The sequence below is a fragment of the Vipera ursinii genome (assembly GCF_947247035.1).
Source record: "Vipera ursinii genome assembly, chromosome: 6".
Lineage (NCBI taxonomy): Eukaryota > Metazoa > Chordata > Lepidosauria > Squamata > Viperidae > Vipera > Vipera ursinii.
The window spans coordinates 76265181-76288317 of record NC_139515.1 but is presented as its reverse complement, the minus strand read 5'-3'; the positions used below and the strand labels follow the sequence as shown (position 1 = coordinate 76288317).

Sequence of the window (23137 nt, the reverse complement as noted above, 5' to 3'; positions counted from 1 at the left end):
TTTTCAGACAACCTTCTGCAGTTATTCCAAGTTTCTATTTCTACGTGAAATTTCATTTCTATTTGAAACCTGTTAAAAAGATGTGTCCAAGGGAATATGATGGATTCTCTTCAAGGTAACAAATGTTATTAAATGGCATAAGCTTTTGAGAATACATTCATTTCATCAGAATGAAAGGTTAGGACTTTTAGTGACATACGTCATCCTGAAAAGGATTTCCCAGACTCTTCCTGGTTTTGGGATGTCATAGACAAACATAACTCTCTTCCTACAATGTATAAAAGATCTATGGAATTTCAGGACAAAATAAAAATAACAAAAATAACAATGATGCTTGTTTCGAGGAGTTAATTCAATCCATTTTGTACCTTTCCCGTTCCTAGTAACTAGCATCAGAAATCCCTGGTGCAACTGATAGATGGTTTTAAAAGTATAACAAACCATTTTTATTTATTTATTTATTTTTATTAATCGAATTAAACAAAGGTGACTTTGGGTGGCACACAACAGGCAGAGACAACAACAGATATAAAAACAACAGATATTAGGGGAAACAAAATACAAAGATTCACATTTTTGTGGATCCACACGCCAAGGAACTTTAGATGACCAGCTCTCGGCATCAACAGGGCACCCAGTAACCACCTCCCCACTACACTACAACACTCATGCAAAGGCCCCCCCTCCTCTGCTGCTCTCACCAGCAAGCAGGGGCTTCCTTCCCCCATTCAACCTTGCCACTTCCTCCTCCAGTTCTTACTCATAAGAAGGGAATCAATACACTTATACTAATTAGCATCCAAGGACATCCCTCTCCCACTGTGAAATGGGACAACTTGCTGCAGTTAACTCGCCACAGCCAAATTCGTCACCCATTCAGTCCCCCCCCCCCAATCCAATCCTGGTTCTCATCCCAAGGAAGAAGTGCACAGTGAGAAACCCATGGACCGCTTCTGTGCATATTCAAGGAAGAGAGACTGAGATGAGATTATAGCATCTGTGCCTCCCTTTCACACCTGGGTTTTCAACACCTGAAGGGATTGTGTAAAACTGCTCATTATGAAGTAATTAAGAACACTGTAAACAACAAGAAGTGCAACCACAAGGTGTCAAGCAAGAACATCCGATGTTAGCAGCGTTGACATGGTATGATTACTATGATCACTATGCCTGAGTTTTTCTAAAAAGTCTGATTTACAGAAGTAGCATTAAACAGAGGCGCCATCACAGCAAACTCTGATTTTATTACAATTGTTTTGGTAGAAACAGAACTCTAACCTAAACAAAGAGATGGCCACTTATGCACTTCTAAGTTGGAGAAACGCTCAAGGTTGTGCTATGCTAGCATTAAATAAAAAATGCGATATATGTGCCTAACCTATATTTACCTTCATGTTTTTATATGAAATGAAGGATAAAGCTTGTACTTTGCTTCAGTTGTTTAGGATGGTGAACATTTAATGTGAAACATAGTAATTTATTTCTAAAACTTAATCCTGGACAAAATATGCTTCACCAAATACACTATATGCTACCTGTATCTCCCATATATTTTTATGTTTCTCCTAGTATTCATGCTTTTAAAAAATAATTCTTTGGAAGATACAGCTAGTCCTCGACATACGACAATTGAGCCCAAAATTTCTGTTGCTAAGTGAGACATTTGTTAAGTGAATTTTGCCCCATTTTAGGACCTTTCTTGCCACAGTGAATCACTGCAGTTGTTAAGCTAATAATATGGTTGTTAAATGAATCTGGTATCCCCACTGACTTTGCTTATCATAAGTTCCCAAAAAATGATCACATGATCCTAGAACACTGCAACCATCATAAATATGAGTCAGTTGCCAATCAACTGAATTATGATCACGTGACCACGGGGATGCTGCAACAGTCGTAAGTGTGAACGGTCATAAGTCTCTTTTTAGAGTGCCGTTGTCACTTTGAATGGTCGTTAAACAAACTATTGTAAGTCAAGGATTGGCTGTATTATTATTCTTAAGGGAGAAAAGTGGATTAGTTTTTAGTGTCCTTTTAATTTGCTGTAAGCAGTCTGAAGTTTTTGAAAGGAGTCTTGTCCAGATCAAATGTGTGGCTTGGGCAAAGAAACTGTCTTGAGAAATTCTTCTTAATATCCCTTTCTATGAATATGAATGTCAGTTTTTTTAAAAAAAATAAGAAATGTCGGAAAGCAGATACTGGAATATTGCTTTTGTGCAGAGTCATAGAAATAATTTTCTGATGCATTTATAATGTTCTATGGAAAAGTCTGACAGAAAATGTGAATCACTCCAAATTCACTTTCATTCTTTTTGGAAGAAACATTTTCAAACAAAGATAGTTCTGATATATATATATATATATTTCCCTTAATATCATCCAGGCTCCCTCTTGGAGTCAAGAGGACACCAGCATAATATAAACAGAATCAAACTCACGCCAGTCGTGCGCCACAGTTTTCTCCTTCGATATCGCCTCCAGCCACATTGTCTGTGTTCACAGATTCTGTCTCACTGGTGGGCATGCTCACTGCAATGGTCAGAAGAAAGAAAGAAAAAAAAATAGATAGTTGGTAAATTAGTCTGTCCTGTATAAATGAGCTTTACTATCAGCAAAAGCACTGGCTTAGCAGAAAGGCACATCTTAAGTATGAAGAGGAAGCACGAGCAAGTGAATGGAGTTTTAAGATTCAGCCCTATGTGATTGAAATAAAAATCTCAGGTAAGGCATGTAACCTCTAGAAACTGAAACAAATTTCAATTGTCAGTTGGTACATACAATATGTGTGTATGCACACACACACACACACACACACACACAGACATGCACACACGTATACACATACATGTAGTTCTCATTTACCAACCGTGACTGGGACCAGAAAGTCTGTCACTAAGCAATGTGGTTGTACAGTGCAATAGCACATGAGTGCTGTCATGGTTCCAATAGATCAGACATGTCAAACTTGTGACATCATGTGATGTCGTGCAACGTATCGGGACAGTTTTGCCATTGTCGGCAATGGGGTGGGCATGGCTTCTGGATGATGCATCCAGCCCGTAGGCCGGCATTTTGACACCCCTGCAATAGATGAAACCCTTCAAAAGAACTTCGAGGCATTGTTTTCCTTAAAGAGTCTTTTATTCGGGAAGCAAAGTATTGGCACTACATAGTTGAACCCAGAAACTAAATTCCCTTCCCCAATACAAAGTAACAAAGTGCAATTCCCATCCCCAATAAACAGTCATAAATCACATTCCCCAATAAGCTTGAAGCGTGGGCTTTCTCCCCAGCTCTCCAGCCTGCCAAAACACTATCAGCTCTGGGCCCAATGTCCTTGGGTTCCTACGATTAAGTTATTACTGTTATTGTCATCCCTATTCTCCCTCCCAGCAGCAACTAATTCTAAAAGCAATAGAGAAAATGGCTGCATTTACATCTGTTATCAAAGCAAGAGCATCCGATATTAGCAGCGTTGACAACTGCACTCAACTTACAACATCAGCTCTGTTGCTAAGCAATGTGATCATAAAGTGCAATGTCTCGTGAGGACTGCATGATGACTACACCTTTAAGGACTGGTTACAAGTCTGCATTTCAATGCCATCGGTAGTAATCAAGGACTACCTGTATGTTTTGAGTTCTGGGTATTTAACACACTGTCCAGTTGCACAGTTGACAACTATCTCTGATTGTTGACTCTGATGAGTTTCAAGGATACAGCCTTCCCAATGATAAACCTTTTCTTCAACTATATCAGCACCTTATGACTGTTTTTTTGGCATCTTTTCTGCTGAACAGTGATATAAAGCCATCCATCCATCCATCCATCCATCCATCCATCCATCCATTCATCCATCCATCTATCTATCCAGTCAATCACACATACAGTGTTTCTCAACCTCAGTCACTTTAAGAGGGGTGGACTTCAACTCCCGCAATTCTCCAGCCAGATTTACTGTATAGGTTGCACTGAAGAGTTGCAATGTCAACTACTAGTGTTTCTCAGCCTTGGCAACTTGGATGGACTTCATGGCTGGCTAGGGAATTCTGGGAGTTGAAGTCCACTCATCTTAAAGTGGCTGAAACTGAGAAACATATCACATATCATACACTGCACTGCCTTTTGTTTAAGAATGTTATAAACTATCTTACAAAATACAGGCCAGATGTTACTATATTAAAGGAACAAATAGCACACCGATCTATGATAACAAGAGATAAGTTTCATGTTGAATTCTGGGTAATTAAAACAAGACTCATTCCAAATTTCTCTTGCCATTCAAATTATCTTTGTATCTGCTGCACACCCATGGCTTGTGCCCAAATGTGCCTCAGGTGGTTTGTGCCTTCATTCTATAGGAGGATGGTCTGACCAATAAAATCAGTGCTTCATGATACAAACTTCAGAAATTAATCTATTCTCATGTTTTCCTGTATATTTCTTGTTTTTTTTCTTCTATTCCTCTATAACAGCCTTCCCCCCATATTTGCCTGTTTTATTAAAATACTGTAGCATAGATAAAGATGAACATCTGGACACTTTATAAAACATCCTATCTGTAGATGAAACGAGTAATGTATTGTTCTATACTTACTAATTTGAATAGGGCAGGCCATGCCACACACATTTAATTCACCATGTAGGATAATTCATAAATCTTTATGAATATGTACCATCTAGAAGCTACAACTGCAGGTAAAACAAACTACATGTTCACTATTCTGCAAAGTGGATGATCCCCTCAGCTTGCGATGAGCCGATGGAATGAGTTTGTTTGCAGTTGAGTTCTTCATGAGTAATCTATAATGCCCAGTAAAACAAAGGTGACTATTTCGCTTCAGTAAGCTTCAAAGTAAACTCTAGTCTGGTCTTCTGAAAGATTTGCATGGATTTGTTCATTTAACAAAACAATGTCTTCTTTTCTTCCCTTAAAACAGGACAACAAATAATGCCATTCTGTAGCTGATACTATGTCAGAAAGCAACCTATTTGGCACGTCTTGAAAACCAAGATAAGTGCTCTATCTTTCCTAAATATGAGAGAGTTGAATAGATGTGAAAAGTAACATCTTGGTGGTTTTCAATACAGGTAGTCCTCAACATACGACCACAATTGAGCCCAACATTTCTGTTGGTAAGCAAAACATTTGTAAAGTGAATTTGCCCAATTTTATGACCATTATTGTTAAGTGAATCACTGCAGTTAAGTTAGTAACACGGTTATTAAGTGAATCAAGCTTCCCCATTGAATTTGCTTGTCAGAAAGTTGCAAAAGGTGATCACATAACCCCAGGACACTGCAATCGTCATAAATATGAACCAACTGTCAAGCATCTGAATGTTGATCATGTGACCATGGGGATGCTGCAATGGTCTTAAGTGTAAAAAATGGTCATAAGTCCATTGTAACTTGAACGGTCACTAAATGAACTATTGTAAGTTGAGGACTACCTGTGCTGATGACGATTTTAGCTAAGGAGCTAATCAGAAGCCACGGTTAGAGGTCTCAGCTATTCTCTGCCCAGCATATTATCACTCTGCAGCTTAATTATATAAAGAATGATAATTTTTAAAGAGAAAGTATTTTATAAACATAATGAAAAAAATCTCTCAATTCCCAAAATGCATTTTGTATATAAGGCCCTCTTATTCTTGATAAAGTTAACACATATTCAAATATTTATCAAAAGTCTTAAATCTTAACATAATTATGTGCATATTGTAGTTCTTGTAAGTTGGCTATTTAAAATAATTTGGATGCATCAAATTCTTAATATTTTTTCATACTGTAATATGAATATACAGCTAGCATTGTTGTTGTTGTTAGTTGCGAAGTCGTGTCCGACCCATCGCGACCCTATGGACAATGTTCCTCCAGGCCTTCCTGTCCTCTACCATCTTCTGGAGTACATTTAAGCTCACGCCTACTGCTTCAGTGACTCCATCCAGCCACCTCATTCTCTGTCGTCCCCTTCTTCTATTGCCCTCGATCTTTCCCAGCATTAGGCTCTTCTCCAGTGAGTCCTTCCTTCTCATTAGATGGCCAAAGTATTTGAGTTTTAGCTTCAGGATCTGGCCTTCTAAAGAGCAGTCAGGGTTGATCTCCTCTAGGACTGACCGGTTTGATCGCCTTGCAGTCCAAGGGACTCGCAGGAGTCTTCTCCAGCACCATAGTTCAAAGGCTTCAATTCTTTGGCGCTCAGCCTTTCTTATGGTCCAGCTTTCACTGCCATACATTGCAACTGGGAAGACCATAGCCTTGACTATACGCACTTTTGTTGACAGGGTGAGGTCTCTGCTTTTTAGTGTGCTGTCTAGATTTGCCATGGTTTCCTCCCCAGGAGCAAGCGTCTTTTAATTTCTTGGCTAGAGTCCCCATCTGCAGTGATCTTGGAGCCCAGAAAAATAAAATCTGTCACTACCTGCATTTCTTCCTCATCTATTTGCCAGGAATTGAGAGGGCCAGATGCCATGATCTTGGTTTTCTTAATGTTTAGTTTCAACCCATGTTTTGCACAGAGCTAGCATTACTAGAACCTTATCAAAGGCTTTCATCATTCTTTAAATTTCACTCCATCTCACTCACTCACCTACTTTTTTCCCATAATAGTTACAGAATATTGGCAATGGGCTCTTTAGTGAGATATAAAAACATTTTGTTAAGGTTTCAGGTTGGGTTTAATAGATTAAAACAACATTGATTTTCATCCCTTGCTCAGTTCAAGGGATCTTGTTAAAATTAATTGCTGACACAGTCATATAGAAACTTCACGGTAGACATTAAAGTGTAAAGCGATCAGTTCTTATGTTACTATGCATACTAATTTGAAAATCCTAGGTTAATGCAGAGTTTTGCTGTGATAGTCAAAACATTCACTAAAGGGTGGCACACACAGTAAACTTAGCAAAGTAATACATGGTGCTTGAAGAAGGCCAAAATCTTATATATTAAACTCCAAAGAAAATGGTGTTATTTTTAAGACTGGGAAAAAGCTTTTTTTAAAAAAGGAAAGAAAAAGAAGAAACAAAAAAGAAGGCTGTAGCCGTGCAGACAGAAAGCAAGGAAGGTAGCTGATATCAATATAAATGAAATAGGTTGGTCAATCAGAGCTTTTATGTCAACACCAGGGAGTTGAAGGAAGGAGCCAAAACTCTAACCAAAAAGTTATAGCTAAAGGCTAAACTACATATACCTCATAATTGAAATAGGGTTCTTAATAATGATTTTTTTTAATCCTGAAGGAAAAATGAAGAGAGGGAATTAATCATAAATAGTCCTTCTTTTCTCCTGCCTTGGAAAAGAAATAGAAAAGAATAAAAGAATCTCTTATGAAGTGCAAAATCCTTAAAATTAAGTCAAATTCTCCCTTTTATAAGACTTTAAGGGACAAAGGTTAAAAAGCTGTGCTTCATCTCTTCCAGTAATGTCAGGTCATCAGGTATACCTCCCCAAAGCGTTGAAGGACCACAAAAAGCAGATACTTCTCACAGGCTTAAAGATGCACCATCCACAAAGATGCATATAGAATGTTGGGTAATCATCCAAGAGAAGTTGAGGACCATGAAGGTCAATGGATTGTTTAGGCCAGGGGTAGGCAACCTCGGCTCTTTTATGACTCATGGACTTCAACTCCCAAAATTCCTGAGTCAGCATAGCAGAGTAGTTGACCCATGGAAGACCATCAGTTGTTTATTTTATTTATTCATTTATGGATTTATAAAATTTATTGGCTGCCTATCTTACCATAGGGTAACTCTGGGCATCTTATAGTCATAAAAATATGTCTATACATATACAATTAAAGCATAAAGTATAAAGCATAAAAATCATCAAAACATCAAAATCTAAGAACACATGGTGAGGCCAGGGGCAGAGTGGAGAGAGGTGGGATCTGTTGTTACTTGATCAACTTGCAGAGGCAGGTCTTTAGACCCTTACGAAAAGATAGAAGGGTTGGGGCCAACCTCACATTGAAGGGGATGTTCTAGGAGGCAGGAGCAGGGAAGGCCCTCCCGAACCCCAGGCTGATGGGGCTCACAGCATGCCTCCTCTGCCGGCATGAATGGGATGGGCCAATCCCAGCGGGGTGAGATGGTCCCTCAAGTAACCTGGGCCCATGCCATGAAGGTATTTAAAAGTGATCACTAACATCTTGAATTGCACCCAAAAGCAGACCGGTAATCAATGCAGCTCACTGCTGAACATACAACTGATCACTGTGTTGATGCTCTCTCTTTCCTATCCATACAAAAAATTCAAAGAACAATAGATGAGAAGGTAGCTCTTTTGATTACCTATCCCAATGCTGCAGTACAGGGCCCAGGGTATTATTTAAATTAGGCAATTACAGGTTCTAGCAATAATTTGACATGCTAACTCTTCAAAATGAGAAATATCAAAGTTGCTGCTCATCAGGATGTACCAACAGATTTTAAGAAAAAGGTTGAATTATTTCAACAAAGATTTAAAAAGCATGGTATGAACAGCACCAATAAAACAGCACCAATTTTGCTGTTTCATGACCCCCTAAACTTTCAAATGGAATTGACATTTCTCATTATAGTATGTTAATATTGCACACTCAGAAAACTGATTGAAATAATAGAATTTAACTAAAATGAAATTGAAATACTTGAGAATTGCAGTGGTTTTTTTTGGGGGGGGGGGGCAAAATGATCCACACAAAGAATTCCTTTTAAGCCAGATGGTATTTTTTTTAATAATAAAAGGTTAAATTGATACTACTCAGAAAATTAAAGACGTAAAGAGAAATAGCTTGAGATCCTTGAGTGTGGATAGTGAAAGTCTGGTAATATAGATAATTAAAAGAAGGCTACGGTCTTTCCTAATTAAGGAACAACAGCCACAGTCTCAAACTTGCTGACTACAATTTTGCTTTAGAACTGGAGTGATGTAATACAATTTTGTCCCCAGAGTTTTATTGCACTAAGTTGGCCTATGTAGATATAAATATCTAGGAGGAATTTTCATCCATAAATGCACAATTACACACATCGAAGTACTGTATATTAAGAAGGAAGTAATAAGATTTATATTCTTCATTAAGTCCCAATATTTTCAATACAATTAGAGCTAGAGGCTATTTCTCCCACTCTGCTGGCATAAGTTGGCTGGCAGCAAAGCTTGGAGCATGGTTCCGTTATGACTTTGGCTTGCCCTGCTCAGGCAAAGTTCAAAATTAGTGAGATGCCTTCTGGACTTTCTTTCCTCTTCTATGTGACATTTTAACAACTGGTCCTCAGGAACTGTATAAAACCAGCTAAAAACACCCCAGTTGCATTACCCAGAGCTAAAGAAGCCAGTTTTTGCTTCTCTCTAGCCAGCCAAACCATTCTTTTTTTGTGATAGATACATTCATAAGCAAGAGAAAGGAAATGGGAGCACCACTATTTTCTCTTGCTTGCACATCTGAAGAAATGTTAAAGCTTAGAGGAGATGCTCCTAAAGGAGAAGATTGCTTAAGGGAGAGAGAATAATATTCACTAAATGAACAGTTATTTCAAACACACGTTTAACTTCATATTTAGTTTGCCCTTCGCTTACAACACGTTAACACCCATATTTCTATGGGAGCGAGTACAACAGGAGATATTGTTTTCAAATCTGGGTGACTCAATTGTGGTCATAAGTCAAAGGAGTACCTGTAGTCATATTACTACCTCTTGTTAGCCTCCCCCCCCAGTACTTCTTTCCTATGATTCTGGAAGTGACTGGGCAGGCTAATTAATGTGCAAGATTATTCTCTTGTTCCTCTTTATTTTGTGCAACTTCTCCATTCTCTAAGCAACAGTGGATGCCATGTTGATGTCTTCAGTGCATATACTCTGACTCAGCTAATCATTGGAGGTTTTTAAGAAGAGGCTAGACAGTCACTTATCTGAAATAATATAGGTTCTCCTGCTCAAGCAGGGGGCTGGACTAGAAGACCTCCAAGTTTCTATTCTATTCTGTTCTGTTCAGAATGTCCATGGATGATGCCCCTAATCTGCATTTGTATTGTACATACAAAATAATTTTAAGAATTATTTTTGCTTCCCAACTCTAACCTTTGCAATCATGGTATTGAAATTACTTGCCTCTAAAAGTGTATTTGCTTATTTGAGTGCCTGCCTAATTACATCTGACATTGAAAGTACCTACTGTGATTCTGGCTTTGCTTACAATTTGCTCCAGCTGTTTTTTTAACCTAGTTCACTAAGCGTGGCTTTGTTTGTAGTTAGCTGTCCTGTTTCTTACTCCACCAGCCTCAAAAAGCATCAGCCATTACTGATCATAGCTGATTTACAATGATTACTGTCATACAGGGCTTTTTTTTCTCATAGAACGCTCAGAACGACATTCCGGCACCTTTTTTTAAAGGATTTTTTTTCAACTTTTGCACAAGCTGTGCTACTTTCTCTATTGGCTTTCGAAAGCCAATAGGGTCTTTCTTTATTCTCCTTTGGGAGAGGGAACTGGAGAGGTCTCGGCGCTGGCAAATACAGTTGCGCATCGACCCCGAAAAGCGGGGGAAGAAATTCAGAGGAGGCAGCTACTGCTGTGGTGTTGGCTGCTAGCAAAGTTCAGAGGAGGCTCGCGAGGCCGCCCGAGCCGTGGCTTAGCAGCAGGTGTGAAGGAAGTGGGCCTGGGGGGGGGAGGGGGAGGTCCATTAAAGGTCCTGTGAATTATGACACTGGCCATGCCTGTCCACCACCGGATCTCTGCATTTCTTAATTTTAGAACCATGCAGGATTAGCAAGGTAAACTTTTCTTCAGTTAAAGTCCTCTCTTGTTCATTTCATGGAGACATCTGGGTAGCCTTTATATTTGCAACGGTATATAGCTGGTTTGCATTGTCTCCTTTATGGTGTCCTTACGTCCCCACCCCCACCTCCAAATCCCCAATCTAACCTACATCTCTGAGATTTCCTGACAGTCAGCCATCCAACCACTAACTAGATTTGACCCTACTTAGCTCCAAGCTCAGGAGGTGATCCTCAAAGGCCCCCAAGAGTGAAAGTTAGCTTTCTAAAAGATAGGCTCCTTTACTCCCTCAGCCAGGAATTGTGTCTCATGGCTACTATTTTAGTGGTTATCTGGATTCTTGCATATTTTGTACGTCTATCTGAAGTGGTAATCTTAAGCATTTTTTTCATAAGTTACTTAAGGATATGCAACTATACTTTCTCATATTTATTTAATGTTACTTTTGCATCTACTTTTTTCAATCCATTTTCTTTCTGTCATTAATTCTCCAAGAATAAGAAATGTAAATTGTAAGCTCCTCATAGGACAGTTCTATATCACTGTTAAAATACACTGGGCAATTATGGACATTAATATTCATAAATAGATTGAATTGTAACACTTTCCCCCTCACCTAAGCCTGTTCTCTTGGGTGTATAATTTGAACATAGTCAGGGCATTTTTTATCAGCAGTTGTAAAGAAATAGAAACAAAATGTTTAACTTATGTATTAATAACAATTTCTTTGCAATTCATTATCTTGTCAGCAACATGATTCCATCAATTAAACACATATATGTTGAAGGCAGTATATGCACTTGTATTAGACATCTATTATCTCCCACTGCTAGTCCTTCCAAAAGGAACTCAATATATGTCATACTATTTATGCAAAAGTTGTCTCCTTGTCTATTAAAATGCAACACATCATTTTCCAAGTAGACAAAAAAATAATATTCCATCTTTACTATACCCACCTGCAGTATATAAACATAGGAGAGCTATCCCACAATTTTTCACCCCTATGGCAGCCTACTATGCTGTCTTCATGATTAATTTGATAAAACAGAACTTAGTGTTCTAAGTTCATCATGAACTAAGTCTGATGAAAATAACTATTTTGGCAGGGATGAATTAATAGCATGCTTTTTGGGTTATAGGAGCATCTCATTCACTTGAACCAATGTGATTATATCTTTAAAATGGTATGTACAAGCCTTCAATAATGTGGTTGCTAATATAGGTAGGTCTGGCTTATGAGCTGTTTGTATTTAAGGAGACGCTCACAACAAATTCTAGATTATTTGGTGAATGCCTGAAAGATGCATTAAGAATTGAATATATATATTTAATTACACAAATAAATATATAAATAAAATTATATAAATAAAAGATTAACAAGATGAGAGTTCCGGCATCTTTTTTTTATAGAAAAAAAGCATTGGTGTCATATATTTTTCACTCAAAAGCTAAATAAAATTAGCACAGCACAGGATACATAAAATAGAATTATCTTGAAGTATTCATCTGATAAAACGTCTCAGATGCTTAAACGATCTTGATAATCTTCAATACAATTCTGAGGATACCAACAAAATGTTGATCGTAAATGAAGATTTCCACTTCAAACACAACAGCATGATGTTGCAAAAGCAACAGAAACAGACACATGCACCAAAAGACTGCACAGCTACTATACAGAGAAACACACACATGTACAGAGAGGATGAACACAGAGAACATTGGAACATTACCATGAGTTTCTGTAGAGTGACTAAACCAAGCAAACTTTCCTTTCTTCTTATCAGCTGGAGTGTTTCCTTTCACAGACAAGATGGTCAAGTACCAGGAACAAGACATCAACAGAGAACATGCAGCCAGGGACGATCAAAAGAAAAAGAAATAAGGAACTCAGCTTACATGTAGGACAGCCACCTCTATCTTTCATTGTGGGAATTAAGGACACAAAATGAAAACAAAGGCATATGGAAAATAAAACATTATAACAGAGGGCACAGTCAGTATCTAACAACATCTCCCTTAGTCTAGCCCAACAGCATACTTACACCAATTTAGGACATTATCTACCAGAAGCATATTTTATTTTTACAGCAATGATGATGTAATGACGTTTCCAGGCCTACCATAAACAGACTGTTAAAATGCAGATGATGACTGGGTGGCACCAAAGAGATGCAGAAAACTAACTCTCTGTGCCATGTACTTCAAGATCTGGTGCACCTAGGCCTCCCCACATGGCCTTATAACTGTGATCTGTCTCTTAGAGCTTTTTAGCCCTTGTCACAGATCCATTTATTTTGTTAGTACCACTACCACATTATCTAAAAGAAGGCATTGTATTTATTCACCCCACCATTTTATTCTTAAAGTAATCCCAAAGGCAAAATTGAGAAGGAATATGATTGGTTGGCCCAAGGTCAGTTAGTAACTTCAGTGGGGATTTGAAGCCGGATCAAAACAATGCAGTAATTGGCTTTCCAAGAATGCATGATCTGTGACCACTCAATTTCATAAGGAAATCATTGATAACAGTTTCCTAAAACAGCAACAGCCTGACTTCATTAAAAGTTTTCCTATACAGTCTTCTTCCAGAAATCTAGTCTAGCCAGTCTTCATAAGTTCAGTTGGAACAAGTAAAAAGCACAGTGAAAAGAAGAGACAAGTTTATTTAGAAACATTTAGAATGAAATACAGGTAGTTCCTGACTTAACAATTATTTGTTTATTGAGATCGAAGTTATAACAGACTTATGATCAGTTCTTGCACTTACCATCACAGTAGTCCCCTTGGTCACATGATCAAATATGGGATTTTGGCACCTGGCATGTATTTATGATAGTTACAGCCTTCTGGGGTCATGTGATCACCATTTGTGACTTTCCCAGCCAGCTTCTGACAACCAAAGTCAATGGGATAAGCCAGATTTGCTTAACAACCATCTAATTCAGTGAACAACTGTATCGATTTGCTTAACGACGATGGCAAAAAAAGGTCATGAAATCGGGCACAACTCACTGCCTTGTTTAGCAGTGGAAATCCTGGACCAAGCTGTGGTCATACGCCAAGGACTAACGCGTAGATGAAATATTTGCTTGGTATACATTGCTATTATTGTTACTGATCGGTTACAATTGTACAGTTTCTGATTTTTATGATTTGATAAAAATGTATGTATGGCTTTGGATTAAAAAAAACTTTCTGCTTTTATATTGAGAGATGTTGCAAGCTTTGGAAGAAATTGAGTACAAGTAAATAACAATAATGTTTCATTATGAAAGATGCTTTAGAGAACAATCCATAGGTGTTCCACAATGCCATTTACTTCTTTTCCAGAAAGTATAATCAAAACAGAAACACCAATTCCACCACACTTAATTTATTTGTTATTGCTAGATTTATATTTTGCCTTTTATTTAGGAACTCAAACAAAGCATATACTGTTCTCTCTCCTATTGCCCCCCACCACAACTAACTAGAGAGCTTGGTTCGGCTGAGAGAGAATGAACTAATAGTGAATCGCAATAATTTCCTCCCTATTACAGAGAAAATCTATACAAGTCCAATGCATTCCCCTGGATACAACATTTACATTCATAGCAGTCCCCAACCCTGTTGCTTCTCTGCAAGAATATTTGGTTTACTGCTGTGTGTGGCTCTTTCACAAGGGTACTGATAAATCAGAAACCCTTTCTTTCTTGTTGGCATTCATACTTTGCTGTTTCAGTCAGTGGTAGGGATCTTGTCAGATCTCCAAAACTACACTTGCTCAGTGGGAAAGACTTATAAATGAGATACCTGAGGAAACACAGAGATAAGAAAAATGCCAGCCCTTCACCAACAGATAAAACCACCTTAAAATTGGGGTTACAGTTGCAGATTAATGCATCCTTGTTCTTCAGATGATATGCTATTACATATGAATATATTACATTGAATTTAAATCTTTTCTGTAGTTCTTAAAATAAATGCAGAATAAAGTGAGCTATACTAAATCATTAAAGCTACGCGATTCATTACACTTATATGCCACTCTTTTTTCAAAGGGCTCAAACCAGCTCCCGTAAAATTCTAAGAAAGGTCTCCCAACCAAGCAATTTCATGTGGTTGAAATTGTAAGGGTATATTATATGTATCAAAACATTCCCTAGGATCACTAAAATCTCTGAAAGCACATGCTAATTCTAATTCTTGCCTTTAGCAGGCCAGAGGGTGGGTATTTCCCAGACTGTTGAATTTAAGTGCTATCCATTTATTTTTCAGACAGCAGAAAACTAAATAAAAACCAGCAAAATATGCTGTATCCATTGTCAGTTTCTATTGTGTCTTCATAGCATTTCTTCTGAGTTGTCACTGGATGAACAAGGCAGGTTAAACAAAATCTTTGGTTAAATCTGCTAGACTTGCTGTCTTCCCCACTACCAAAGGTCACCAACTGATGGCAAACGATAGAAAAATCACAATAATGTTCAGATTGGTGGATAATTCTGACAGAGGGCTAAATTTGAGTTTGAGTGTCCTTACTCCCCCACACAAAGCCCCTAGAATATTTACCATGAGGTGGGTCTGGGACCCGCTTGGTAAAGCAAGAGGAGCATTAATCTTTAAAGCCCCATACAATTCAGCTCTTAGGTACCTTCAAGACTGCCTTCACACAGAATTGTTCCATCCTATATGCTCATTCCTGTTGGATATGCTTTGTATCTGCCATACTTATGAGGTGAGGAAGGATGAAGGCTTTGAAGTACCAATTCTCTTTTGCAGCTCACCTTCAGAACTAGCATCTTCTCAGAAGTTTCGTTTGCATTTTATTGATTTCATTTCATATAATTCCAGCAATTATAGTGGCTTACAGAAGTAAAATAAAGAGCATAAAACAAACAAATAATAATAAAAGCAGACCAGCCCTCAAGCCAAAACTAACAACTGCCTCCTATAGGCAGGGGACTTGCTTTAGTATCTTCATGGAACAGTCAGGAGTTGATTGTTGCCTGAGCACCAACAACGTTGGTGCTGACCTAAGCTCAGGTAGAGCACTATTCCAAAGAAGAGGGGCAGCTACAAAAGAGACATTGTCTTGCCATGATTTTACAAGTAGGTACTGAACTACTTAAGATGGAACACTTCTGACTTTTGAGAAATTATGACTGCTGGATTCTTCTTCTTTATTGTACTTCGTCTGCAATCATTGTGATCCTCTTGACTTTTCTCCTGCTGACTATTATTATTATTATTATTATTCCACTGTAGGTGTTTATTGTTGTGAATTTGTTATTTTATATTATGTTAACACCCTGACTAATCCCTTGATTATGGCAGTGTGCAAACCTGAAAATAACTAAATTTATCAGGTAGAGAAGTGGCTGTGCCACACATGAGATGAGCACTTGCAGAAGGCTTTGAAGCAGCCACAGTTAGCCTTCCAAAGGACATGGCCGTCACAGTGGTTTATAAGTGGAGCTTCCTTAGCACCAACACACTCTTTGAAGTGGAAAAACTTTTAAGATATTCTGTACAGCCTAATGTTTTGCACCTTGGAACAAAGAAGTTGAACAAGGATTTTTCTAATTAAATGGCTTTCCTCATGTTTTTCAGGAGCATGATTTTGGCTTTTGTGCTTCTTTAGATAGATGGATAAATAGCATCAAATTATATTTCATAATAGGCATGTTTAATGCTTTGGTAGTAATTGCTTTTTGAAATCTGTGAATATGTTTGGAAGCATTTATAGAGCTGGAGAATTGCTAATATAATTACTTTAGTTTAGGCCTTGTGTGGGCAAATGTTATACAAGCTTGCCTCATTTTTAACCTTAACTATCTCTACCTACTGCATTCCGCAGTAGGTAGCTTCTAGATATCTATTTAATCTGGACACATTCTTAGAGTAGAAGAAGTTTGTGTTTTATTGACTGAATAAAATTCAGTAATGCTACAGCATAATTCTGCAGCCCGAATTTTGCCTACTTATTTGAAATCAAATACAAACTTCAACAGCCTTCACATCTTCAGCTCCTGCTCTCCTTTCTGCTTATTTTGAATGTTCTTCTCCCAGGCTTTCCCCCAAGTTCTTCTCTTCCCTTTCATTCTCTAAAAGAAAAGAGAAGTCTCTTTATACAACTTTACTTCCTATCTTCTGCTCTTTTGTGTCTTCTAATCTAAAGTTATCTCCCAAACTTCTCTGTTTGACCAAATATGGTCACTGGTCTTCGTGGAGACCTCAAGACCAGGAAAGAATGACCACCAATACTTCTCTTTCTGCCATGCAGCCAAGAAAGAGCCATTAAGTAGCTATTAAGAAGCATGTACAAATAGCCGTACTAGTTAGTTTGGTTATAACAGCTATACTAGTTATTACAACTGTAATAACAGCTAAACTGGTTATTATAACAATTTTACTAGAATAAAATGAATTTTTTAAATCCACAATCCAGACCACAGAATTAGGGGAGGAGTCATTATTGAGATTTTTTTAGTGTTTGAGTATTTTGAATAAGATTCTACTTTTTTACTGCCTAGAGAAACAGATTCTACATGATCTTGACTTACAACCAATTGTTTAACGGTGGTTTGGAGTTACTGTACCCTTGAAAAGGGTGCTTTATGGTTTTTCATGTCATACCATCCTCTCCCATGGTCACAAAACCACATGTCAGGTGCTTGGCAACTGGCTTACATTTATGAGTGGTTGTAATGTCCTGTGGTCATGTGATCATGATTTGAGATGTTTTTTGCTCATTTCCAGAAAAAGGGAGAATGGATTTGGACTTACAGCTGTATGATTCACTTAACCACTGCATGATTTGCCTAAGGACTGCCAAAAATGGATGGCCATAAAATCAGGACCAGTCACATGGGTACCTTGACTTATGACTGTCACAATTTACAACCAAAATTTTGATCCCAATGTCAGTTGTAAGTCAAGGACTATGTGTAGCTTCCATTTAGCTAAACTCATTTACACCTTCCCTTGGTAGAAATCAATAAAAGGCTAGAAAGCGGTTTTAATTCTTTTTTTCCTTCTACATTGCTTTCCCTTGGCAAGAAAATGTGGAAAAATTAAGCAAAATGATGACAGCCTGAAGGACCTTCATTACACCGCTAATTTTACACAAATTCGTTGGTTCTTCCTTTCTGATAGCTTCAGGAATAAAAAAGTCATTCACATATTTTAGCAGCTATGAAACTATTTATTAAACTGTTAACACAAGGAATTGCTATGCTAGTGACTTAAAATCTGCCTCACTCATTTCCAATTTTTCTAAGGAAGTGGTACATCTTTGCTGTTTCATCCCAGCACAGATTAATAACAGTGATAGGATTCAGAGTTGAGTGAGCATAGACAAAGCTGCAGCTTTCTTTGTTCTAAAAAACCCCCCAACTTCTCTACAGATTATTGTACAAACATTGTGAATGTTGCCAATGCTACCAGCAATTCCATCACTACTTCAACCATTATTTCTGCACAGTTACGGCTACACAATGCCTGTTATTAAATGCATAGCTAATATCTTTATAGTTGCACACTGAATTTCCACCGCTTTGAGAAAGAAAGAAAAATAGGCAATGTTGTATTCTAATCCTTCTCCCATTGTTTTTTTTTAATAAATCCCACAGGGTATAATAACATGATTTGTGTTCGAGGAATAAATATCCACATTAGTCAACATTCTAGTTCCTTTTCTTTGCTATTTCTTCTTTTCACAACTGAATTCTGTGACTGCTGAATATTATTTATTTAAGAAAACAGGAGAATAAATATTTACCTTAAATGTACCTTACCTTAAATATTTATTTATTTATTTATTTATTTTATTTAGTTATATTTATATACCGCCCTATTCCCTGAGGACTCAGGGCGGTTTACAGGAAATTAAAAAATCCCAAAATACAAAAATTAAGAACCAAATTAAAAAATATTAAATTAACCCTGTAGTCAGTTAAAAAGAACCCCAAATTAAAAATTCCTCCTCAGTCTGGGCCCGAGAGCTCGAAGAGCCAGGTCTTCAGGCCCCGGCGGAATGATCGAAGGTCGGGGGCAGTTCTCAGCTCCACCGGCAGCTGGTTCCAGAGGGCAGGCGCTCCCACCGAGAAGGCCCTATCCCTGGGTGTCACCCGCCGGCAGTCTCTTACCGGCGGGACCCTGAGCAGACCCTCCCTGTGGGAGCGCACTGGGCGAAGGGCATTTGATGCCGGCAGCAGGTGTTCCCTCAGATATCCCGGACCCAGGCCATGTAGGGCTTTATAGGTGATAACCAGCACCTTGAATTTCACCCGGAGGGCAACCGGAAGCCAATGCAGCTCGCGGAGTAGAGGTGTTACATGGGAGTATCGGGAAACCCCCATTACAACTCGCGCGGCCGCATTCTGCACCAGTTGAAGCCTCCGAGTGGTCTTCAAGGGCAGCCCCATGTAGAGAGCGTTACAGTAGTCCAAACGGGAGGTCACAAGCGCATGAGTAACTGTGCGTAGGGCGTCTCGGTCCAGATAGGGACGCAACTGGCGCACCAGGCGAACCTGGGCAAAAGCCCCCCTGGTCACGGCTCCTATATGGTCTTCAAAATTGAGCCGTGAATCCAGGAGGACGCCCAAGTTGCGAGCCCTATCGACGGGGGGTAACACCTCACCCCCCATCATTAAGGATGGAATAACTTGGTTAACCCGAGATGCCGATATGCACAGCCACTCAGTCTTGGCGGGATTGAGACGAAGCCTGTTTCTCCCCATCCAGACCCGAACCGCCTCCAGGCACCGGGACATCACGGAGAGGGCATCACTGGGTTGGTTCGGGGTGGAAAGAAAAAGTTGGGTATCATCAGCGTACTGATGATACCCCACCCCAAAACCACGAATGATCTCGCCCAGCGGCTTCATATAGATGTTGAACAGGAGAGGCGAGAGAACCGACCCCTGAGGGACTCCACAAATGAGAGACCTCGGGGCGGATCTCTGCCCTCCTGTCAACACCGACTGCGAGCGGCCCTGGAGGTAGGAGGAGAACCACCGTAAAACAGTGCCTCCCACTCCCAGCCCCCTGAGACGCCGCAGTAAGATACCATGGTCGATGGTATCGAACGCCGCTGAGAGATCTAATAGGACCAGGACAGAGGAGCAACCCCTGTCCCTAGCCCTCCAGAGATCATTCACCAGCGCGACCAATGCCGTCTCCGTGCTGTGTCCGGGCCTGAAGCCCGATTGGTACGGGTCCAGATAATCAGTTTCCTCCAGGAACAGAGGGAGCTGATGCGCCACCACACTCTCAACAACCTTCGCCAGAAAGCGAAGGTTGGAGACTGGACGGTAGTTGTTTAAAACAGCCGGGTCCAAAGCAGGCTTCTTGAGAAGGGGTCTCACCACCGCCTCCTTCAAGGCGGCAGGAAAGACACCCTCCTTCAAGGAAGCAGTTATTACTGCATGGAACCAGCCTCGTGTTCCTTCCCGAGCCGCATAAGCTAGCCAGGAGGGGCACGGATCCAACAAACAGGTGGTGGTGCTCAGTCTCCCCATGATCCTGTCCACATCATCAGGGGAAACAGGGTCGAACTCAGTCCAGATAACGTGCTCAAGACCGCCTGATTCCTCCACATTAGACTCTGCCCAGTCAGAGTCCAAGCCGGTCCGGATCCGAGCGATTTTGTCCGCCAGATGATGACTAAACTCCTCGGCTCGTCCCTGCAAGGGATCCTCTCTCACCTCCTGATTAAGGAGGGAGCGAGTCACCCTAAACAGGGCGGCCGGGCGATTATCTGCGGACGCGATAAGGGCGGCAAAGTAGTTAGACTTCGCCGTCCTTATCGCCGCAAGATAAGACCTTATAAAGGTTCTTAACTGCAATCGGTCGGATTCGGACCGGCTGGATCTCCAACCACTCTCTAGACCTCGTCTCCGCCGCTTCATCTCCCGGAGCTCCACAGAGAACCATGGGGCCCAACGGGATCTGCGTCGGGTCAGAGGTCGCATGGGTACAACGCAGTCGAGTGCCCTGGTGGCTGCCGTTTCCCAGGCCTCCACCAGGGCATCGACTGGGCTGTGGGTAAGGGTGATAGGTATAGGCCCAAGCGCCCTCTGGAACCGATCTGGGTCCATTAGGCGCCTGGGGCGGAACCACCTGGTCGGCTCCGCCGCCCAGCGGCGGGGGATGGCATGACGGAAAACTAGCCTCAGGAGGTAATGGTCTGACCATGACAGAGGGGTGATGGACGGAGAACCCCCTCCCAGATCATCCAACCACTGTCCAGACAGAAACACCAGGTCAAGAGTGTGACCCCCCTCATGAGTCGGGCCCTCAATAACCTGGGTCAGGCCCATGGCTGTCATGGAAGCCATGAACTCCCGAGCTAACTCCGACGACCCTCCCAGTGATGGCAGGTTGAAGTCACCCAGGACTACGAGCCTGGGGAACTCCACCGCCAACCCTGAGAGGGTGTCGAGCAGCTCGGGCAGGGCTGTTGCCACACAGCTGGGCGCCAGGTATGTAAGCAACAAGCCCAACTGAACCCGAGGACCACACCTCAAGAGGAGGGTCTCACTCCCGGCCATCTGGACAATGGTGGCCTCCCGGGGACACAATGTCTCCCGAATAACCACTGCCACCCCACCACCCCTGCCCTGAGCCCGTGGCTGGTGCAGCACCCGGAAACCCGGCGGGCATAACTCGGTGAGAGGCACCCCTCCCTCCGAGCCCAGCCAAGTTTCCGTGATGCACGCTAGATCCGCACATTCCTCCTCAATCCGATCACGGATGAGGGGAGCTTTATTAACTACGGATCTAGCGTTAAAATAGACCAGCCTGAGCTCAGGGGCCTGATCACCCTCATCCCCGGGTAAGAGGGTGCTAACCGGAGGGTCGGAGCGTGCCACCGCTCGAAGATAGCGGGGGCGCGATCCCAGATGTTGATATGACCCTCCTCGCAAACACCTGCTGCCATACCCTATCGCCGTGGGGATTCGATACCCCACCCCCACATTCCCAGCGCCAGCAGCCACCTCCCCCAACCCCGTCCCACCAGGACCTCTAACAGGACCAGACTGAGTGCCGGTTACAAGTTCCCTCCCCATCCCCCCCTCCCTCCCCCTCCCTAACCTCCTAAAATAACCGGCTAAAAATCTGATCAGGGGCCTTATCTTATTTAATCAACAAAGTTTCCAAAATATTCTAATAGCATTTGCTTCTTCATTAGACTGGGTGTAGGAAACTCAAATACAAGGGATTTACAAAAAAAAAAGTTTGATATATTTAATTTAATTTTAATTTATTAATATTTCTATACCGCCCTTCTCCCGAAGGACTCAGGGCGGTGTACAGGGCAAGAATAAAACACAGAGTTACAAAATATGATTTCCATCCCAAAAGAAATAGATTATTCTAAGGATATGGGTCATGACCGCAATTAGGACCGAAAAATTCATTGTTATGTTGTCATTATGTGAGGTATCATGTGAACGCACCCATTTTTTTTTGCTGTGGTCAGTAAGTGAATCACTGTGATTGTTAAGCGATACATCACGATTGCATTTTATGACCATCCCTGCTAGCTTTCCCCTTGATTTTGCTTGTTGGAATCTTGAAGTTTGAGAAGTCAGAAATAGTGATCACGTCATCCCAGAACATTGCAACCATCATAAATGTGAACTAGTTGCCAAGCTCCTGGATCATGAACATGTGGACTGTGATGGTCATAAATGTGAGGACTGGTCATAAGTCACTTTTTCTAGTGCTGTCATAAATTTGAACAGTTGCTAAACAAATGATTCTAAGTCAAGGACTACCTGTACTTAGCAGGTACTTTTATATCTTCAATAAAACTGAAAATCATAGTGACTTTAACGAGTATATTATGGAACTGGGCTTATTTTCCCTTTTTAATTGAAAATTTTACATGTCTTTTGAAATACAGATAATTCATTCTAACAACTAAATCAAACTTCAGATTGCATAAGCCTCCCCTCTGAAGTATGAACAAATTGTAAATCTTCCCATTGACTTTGAACTCAGTTGGTTAAAAGGAAAGCCAAAATCATCAACCAATCAACGTCCCACTACCTGGGATGCTAGATCCCCTCCTGTTTGTAGTTTATATAGTTTGCATTTTTCAACTGATTGAAAAAATTGTAGTTGTGAGAAAAACACTTGTAGCTGCAAAGCCACTTTTTCTGCTGTTTGACTTAATTATTGTCATGTTGTATGCATTATTTCTAATAACATATAACAATAAAATATTTTTTCTTATTTGTATTTTTTCAAATTCTGCCTTTTTCTGTTAGAAAAGCCATTCTCTATATAGCTGAGAAATTTCTAATCTAGAAGTATTGCTTTAAAAAACTAGACAATATACCTTTCATGATTAAATCCTAAAGGTTATTGTCGTAT

The 23137-nt window shown here is 40.3% G+C and overlaps 1 protein-coding gene across 1 annotated transcript in view; it reads right to left on the bottom strand.

Annotated features, from left to right (window-relative positions):
- Positions 1-23137, bottom strand: part of CACNA1C (calcium voltage-gated channel subunit alpha1 C) — a gene marked incomplete at both ends in the record, with an annotated part of 522454 nt that overhangs the window by 131680 nt on the left and 367637 nt on the right. Inside the window, one exon of the mRNA XM_083366796.1 lies at positions 2439-2529. Coding sequence (XP_083222922.1) covers positions 2439-2529 — 91 coding nt within the window. The remainder of the gene's footprint in view (positions 1-2438; positions 2530-23137) is intronic.